This window comes from Nanorana parkeri, unplaced genomic scaffold (genome assembly GCF_000935625.1).
Source record: "Nanorana parkeri isolate BGI_ZX_2015 unplaced genomic scaffold, ASM93562v1 scaffold4052, whole genome shotgun sequence".
In the NCBI taxonomy this organism is placed as follows: Eukaryota; Metazoa; Chordata; class Amphibia; order Anura; family Dicroglossidae; genus Nanorana; species Nanorana parkeri.
In genome coordinates this window covers 3,695-10,526 of record NW_017310319.1, presented here as the reverse complement: position 1 = coordinate 10,526, position 6,832 = coordinate 3,695, and the positions used below count along the sequence as shown (strand labels likewise).

General features: G+C 56.4%; 1 protein-coding gene across 1 annotated transcript in view; it reads right to left on the bottom strand.

Moving 5' to 3' along the window:
- Positions 1–6,832, bottom strand: part of AREL1 (apoptosis resistant E3 ubiquitin protein ligase 1) — a 14,581-nt gene that overhangs the window by 5,628 nt on the left and 2,121 nt on the right. The window contains exons 5-8 of the mRNA XM_018575517.1: positions 6,451–6,668; positions 6,297–6,374; positions 3,928–4,069; positions 1,907–2,028 (exon numbers count right to left, since the gene is read on the bottom strand). Of these exons, the coding sequence (XP_018431019.1) occupies positions 1,907–2,028; positions 3,928–4,069; positions 6,297–6,374; positions 6,451–6,668 (560 nt within the window). The remainder of the gene's footprint in view (positions 1–1,906; positions 2,029–3,927; positions 4,070–6,296; positions 6,375–6,450; positions 6,669–6,832) is intronic.

The following is a 6,832-nucleotide window of genomic DNA, read 5'->3' as shown; positions in this document are numbered from 1 at the left end:
CGACCCTCTACAGGCCCCGCCCCTAACCCTCTGACCCACGCCTCTGACTCCGACCCTCTGCCGGCCCCCTCTCTGTTGCTCATCTGTTGCCAGGTAACCAGCCCTGCTCTTGCAGCAAACCTCCTCTACTCCCATTGGCCAGCGGTGGAACATCCCTTGGGATGCATCTCTATTGCTAGGCAGCAGGTCACTTCCATCTCTCTAGCCTCCTCCACTCCCATTGGCCGGCGGCACAGTGCGCCTTATTTGAATGTCACCAGCCCTGGGCCCCGAGTTTGCTGGTCAGTCTACAGGGGCTCCATACATAACAATGTGAACCTGCCCTGACGATAGTCTGTTCCTGCATTATGCTGCTGCCTGCCCTGACCTCCGCCTGTCACTGAATTACGCTCATCGTCTGCTGCCTGCCCTGACCTCCGCCTGTCACTGAATTACGCTCATCGTCTGCTGCCTGCCCTGACCTCCGCCTGTCACTGAATTACGCTCATCGTCTGCTGCCTGCCCTGACCTCCGCCTGTCACTGAATTACGCTCATCGTCTGCTGCCTGCCCTGACCTCCGCCTGTCACTGAATTACGCTCATCGTCTGCTGCCTGCCCTGACCTCCGCCTGTCACTGAATTACGCTCATCGTCTGCTGCCTGCCCTGACCTCCGCCTGTCACTGAATTACGCTCATCGTCTGCTGCCTGCCCTGACCTCCGCCTGTCACTGAATTACGCTCATCGTCTGCTGCCTGCCCTGACCTCCGCCTGTCACTGAATTACGCTCATCGTCTGCTGCCTGCCCTGACCTCCGCCTGTCACTGAATTACGCTCATCGTCTGCTGCCTGCCCTGCCCTCCGCCTGTCACTGAATTACGCTCATCGTCTGCTGCCTGCCCTGACCTCCGCCTGTCACTGAATTACGCTCATCGTCTGCTGCCTGCCCTGACCTCCGCCTGTCACTGAATTACGCTCATCGTCTGCTGCCTGCCCTGACCTCCGCCTGTCACTGAATTACGCTCATCGTCTGCTGCCTGCCCTGACCTCCGCCTGTCACTGAATTACGCTCATCGTCTGCTGCCTGCCCTGCCCTCCGCCTGTCACTGAATTACGCTCATCGTCTGCTGCCTGCCCTGACCTCCGCCTGTCACTGAATTACGCTCATCGTCTGCTGCCTGCCCTGACCTCCGCCTGTCACTGAATTACGCTCATCGCCTGCTGCCTGCCCTCCGCCTGTCACTGAATTACGCTCATCGTCTGCTGCCTGCCCTGACCTCCGCCTGTCACTGAATTACGCTCGTCTGCTGCCTGCCCTGACCTCCGCCTGTCACTGAATTACGCTCATCGCCTGCTGCCTGCCCTGACCTCCGCCTGTCACTGAATTACGCTCATCGTCTGCTGCCTGCCCTGACCTCCGCCTGTCACTGAATTACGCTCGTCTGCTGCCTGCCCTGACCTCCGCCTGTCACTGAATTACGCTCATCGCCTGCTGCCTGCCCTGACCTCCGCCTGTCACTGAATTACGCTCATCGTCTGCTGCCTGCCCTGACCTCCGCCTGTCACTGAATTACGCTCGTCTGCTGCCTGCCCTGACCTCCGCCTGTCACTGAATTACGCTCATCGCCTGCTGCCTGCCCTGACCTCCGCCTGTCACTGAATTACGCTCATCGTCTGCTGCCTGCCCTGACCTCCGCCTGTCACTGAATTACGCTCGTCTGCTGCCTGCCCTGACCTCCGCCTGTCACTGAATTACGCCCAGCGTCTGCTGCCTGCCCTGACCTCCGCCTGTCACTGAATTACGCTCAGCGTCTGCTGGCTGCCCTGACCTCCGCCTGTCCCAGGAAGGGATGTGGGGATGACACCACGCAGCAACAGACAGGTGGGTATGAGGACCACCCCTCAGTGATGGGAGTACCACTACTCACACTCTCTAGCAGCGAGTGTCTGTTCACTCTCAGCGTGATCTTGCTGCGGCTTTTCTTGCAATGAATGTTTTTCAGTTCTTTCTGGAAGAAGGCGACCTTGTCCTGGAACGTCTCAGATCCGCCTAGAACACAAAGAGATGACTCCACCCATATCCACACCCCGTACTGCCCCTCCTAACACCACACCCCATCCTGCCCCCACTATACCCCACCTAACACCACACCCCATCCTGCCCCCACTATACCCCACCTAACACCACACCCCATCCTGCCCCCACTATACCCCACCTAACACCACACCCCATCCTGCCCCCACTATACCCCACCTAACACCACACCCCATCCTGCCCCCACTATACCCCACCTAACACCACACCCCATCCTGCCCCCACTATACCCCACCTAACACCACACCCCATCCTGCCCCCACTATACCCCACCTAACACCACACCCCATCCTGCCCCCACTATACCCCACCTAACACCACACCCCATCCTGCCCCCACTATACCCCACCTAACACCACACCCCATCCTGCCCCCACTATACCCCACCTAACACCACACCCCATCCTGCCCCCACTATACCCCACCTAACACCACACCCCATCCTGCCCCCACTATACCCCACCTAACACCACACCCCATCCTGCCCCCACTATACCCCACCTAACACCACACCCCATCCTGCCCCCACTATACCCCACCTAACACCACACCCCATCCTGCCCCCACTATACCCCACCTAACACCACACCCCATCCTGCCCCCACTATACCCCACCTAACACCACACCCCATCCTGCCCCCACTATACCCCACCTAACACCACACCCCATCCTGCCCCCACTATACCCCACCTAACACCACACCCCATCCTGCCCCCACTATACCCCACCTAACACCACACCCCATCCTGCCCCCACTATACCCCACCTAACACCACACCCCATCCTGCCCCCACTATACCCCACCTAACACCACACCCCATCCTGCCCCCACTATACCCCACCTAACACCACACCCCATCCTGCCCCCACTATACCCCACCTAACACCACACCCCATCCTGCCCCCACTATACCCCACCTAACACCACACCCCATCCTGCCCCCACTATACCCCACCTAACACCACACCCCATCCTGCCCCCACTATACCCCACCTAACACCACACCCCATCCTGCCCCCACTATACCCCACCTAACACCACACCCCATCCTGCCCCCACTATACCCCACCTAACACCACACCCCATCCTGCCCCCACTATACCCCACCTAACACCACACCCCATCCTGCCCCCACTATACCCCACCTAACACCACACCCCATCCTGCCCCCACTATACCCCACCTAACACCACACCCCATCCTGCCCCCACTATACCCCACCTAACACCACACCCCATCCTGCCCCCACTATACCCCACCTAACACCACACCCCATCCTGCCCCCACTATACCCCACCTAACACCACACCCCATCCTGCCCCCACTATACCCCACCTAACACCACACCCCATCCTGCCCCCACTATACCCCACCTAACACCACACCCCATCCTGCCCCCACTATACCCCACCTAACACCACACCCCATCCTGCCCCCACTATACCCCACCTAACACCACACCCCATCCTGCCCCCACTATACCCCACCTAACACCACACCCCATCCTGCCCCCACTATACCCCACCTAACACCACACCCCATCCTGCCCCCACTATACCCCACCTAACACCACACCCCATCCTGCCCCCACTATACCCCACCTAACACCACACCCCATCCTGCCCCCACTATACCCCACCTAACACCACACCCCATCCTGCCCCCACTATACCCCACCTAACACCACACCCCATCCTGCCCCCACTATACCCCACCTAACACCACACCCCATCCTGCCCCCACTATACCCCACCTAACACCAGACCTGGTATATCCCATTCTACACTGCACCCTCCACACAAAGATGATGAACTCCGTCACTCCGCGGTGACTTGGATGGATTCCCACTCACCGATATTCAAGTGCAGGAAACGAGTGAACGTGGCGGCCATGACATTGCGGTCTTTACAGCTGACTTCTATTGGAGGCTGCAGGCCATCGTCCACTTGTAAGGAAAGCAGACCATGCACAGGGTCCGGGGGGAGGTAAAGGAACTGCAGACACAAAAATACCGCCACCAAGAAATAAGGCTCATCATACGTGGGCCATACGAGGAAGGTGTGATATATACGGAGGTGAAGGACAGAGGAGGCCATACGAGGAAGGTGTGATATATACGGAGGTGAAGGACAGAGGAGGCCATACGAGGAAGGTGTGATATATACGGAGGTGAAGGACAGAGGAGGCCATACGAGGAAGGTGTGATATATACGGAGGTGAAGGACAGAGGAGGCCATACGAGGAAGGTGTGATATATACGGAGGTGAAGGACAGAGGAGGCCATACGAGGAAGGTGTGATATATACGGAGGTGAAGGACAGAGGAGGCCATACGAGGAAGGTGTGATATATACGGAGGTGAAGGACAGAGGAGGCCATACGAGGAAGGTGTGATATATACGGAGGTGAAGGACAGAGGAGGCCATACGAGGAAGGTGTGATATATACGGAGGTGAAGGACAGAGGAGGCCATACGAGGAAGGTGTGATATATACGGAGGTGAAGGACAGAGGAGGCCATACGAGGAAGGTGTGATATATACGGAGGTGAAGGACAGAGGAGGCCATACGAGGAAGGTGTGATATATACGGAGGTGAAGGACAGAGGAGGCCATACGAGGAAGGTGTGATATATACGGAGGTGAAGGACAGAGGAGGCCATACGAGGAAGGTGTGATATATACGGAGGTGAAGGACAGAGGAGGCCATACGAGGAAGGTGTGATATATACGGAGGTGAAGGACAGAGGAGGCCATACGAGGAAGGTGTGATATATACGGAGGTGAAGGACAGAGGAGGCCATACGAGGAAGGTGTGATATATACGGAGGTGAAGGACAGAGGAGGCCATACGAGGAAGGTGTGATATATACGGAGGTGAAGGACAGAGGAGGCCATACGAGGAAGGTGTGATATATACGGAGGTGAAGGACAGAGGAGGCCATACGAGGAAGGTGTGATATATACGGAGGTGAAGGACAGAGGAGGCCATACGAGGAAGGTGTGATATATACGGAGGTGAAGGACAGAGGAGGCCATACGAGGAAGGTGTGATATATACGGAGGTGAAGGACAGAGGAGGCCATACGAGGAAGGTGTGATATATACGGAGGTGAAGGACAGAGGAGGCCATACGAGGAAGGTGTGATATATACGGAGGTGAAGGACAGAGGAGGCCATACGAGGAAGGTGTGATATATACGGAGGTGAAGGACAGAGGAGGCCATACGAGGAAGGTGTGATATATACGGAGGTGAAGGACAGAGGAGGCCATACGAGGAAGGTGTGATATATACGGAGGTGAAGGACAGAGGAGGCCATACGAGGAAGGTGTGATATATACGGAGGTGAAGGACAGAGGAGGCCATACGAGGAAGGTGTGATATATACGGAGGTGAAGGACAGAGGAGGCCATACGAGGAAGGTGTGATATATACGGAGGTGAAGGACAGAGGAGGCCATACGAGGAAGGTGTGATATATACGGAGGTGAAGGACAGAGGAGGCCATACGAGGAAGGTGTGATATATACGGAGGTGAAGGACAGAGGAGGCCATACGAGGAAGGTGTGATATATACGGAGGTGAAGGACAGAGGAGGCCATACGAGGAAGGTGTGATATATACGGAGGTGAAGGACAGAGGAGGCCATACGAGGAAGGTGTGATATATACGGAGGTGAAGGACAGAGGAGGCCATACGAGGAAGGTGTGATATATACGGAGGTGAAGGACAGAGGAGGCCATACGAGGAAGGTGTGATATATACGGAGGTGAAGGACAGAGGAGGCCATACGAGGAAGGTGTGATATATACGGAGGTGAAGGACAGAGGAGGCCATACGAGGAAGGTGTGATATACGGAGGTGAAGGACGCCATAAGAGGAAGCTGTGATACATGGGAGGTGAAGGACAGAGGAGGCCATACGAGGAAGGTGTGATACATGGAGGTGAAGGACAGAGGAGGCCATACGAGGAAGGTGTGATATACGGAGGTGAAGGACGCCATACGAGGAAGGTGTGATATACGGAGGTGAAGGACGCCATACGAGGAAGGTGTGATATACGGAGGTGAAGGACGCCATACGAGGAAGGTGTGATACATGGGAGGTGAAGGACAGAGGAGGCCATACCAGGAAGGTGTGATATATACGGAGGTGAAGGACACAGGACAGAGGAGGAAGGTGTGATACATGGAGGTGAAGGACACAGGAAATCCCCGGCTCACCTTGGTCCCGGGACACACTCGGAAAGTGAAGAGCCTCCATGGAATGATCCGCAGGTAGAATTCTTTCACGGAGAGTTGCTGCAACAGAACACAGAGACATTCAGGCGGTTGGCAGGACGGCGGAGGTCCTCCACCTAGACACAGTGGGACTCACCTTCGGGGAGATATAGAAATACACCTTTTTAGGTTTCTTCATTCTCTCCATGGCGCTCCCGCTACAAGAGGTGGTTCGATCCTCCTTCTGGCTGCTGAATGAGGGACTCTGCTGTCCGGAGACATTGGGTGGACTGGAGGGCGGGTACAGGTAACCCTCAAAGAAAACTCCGACCCCAGAATGTGAAACATTGTTATCCACAGCGGCCTTCTCCTCGTCTGCAAAAGGAACGGACACAGCGCAATGTACAAAGACGACACACACAACATGGGCCTAAAGCAAACAGAACATCTGGAACAGAACCGGCCTGATGTTCTAGAACAGGGGTGGGAACCTCCGCCCGCCCCCAGCTGTGCAAACCTCCGACCCCCCCAGCTGTGCA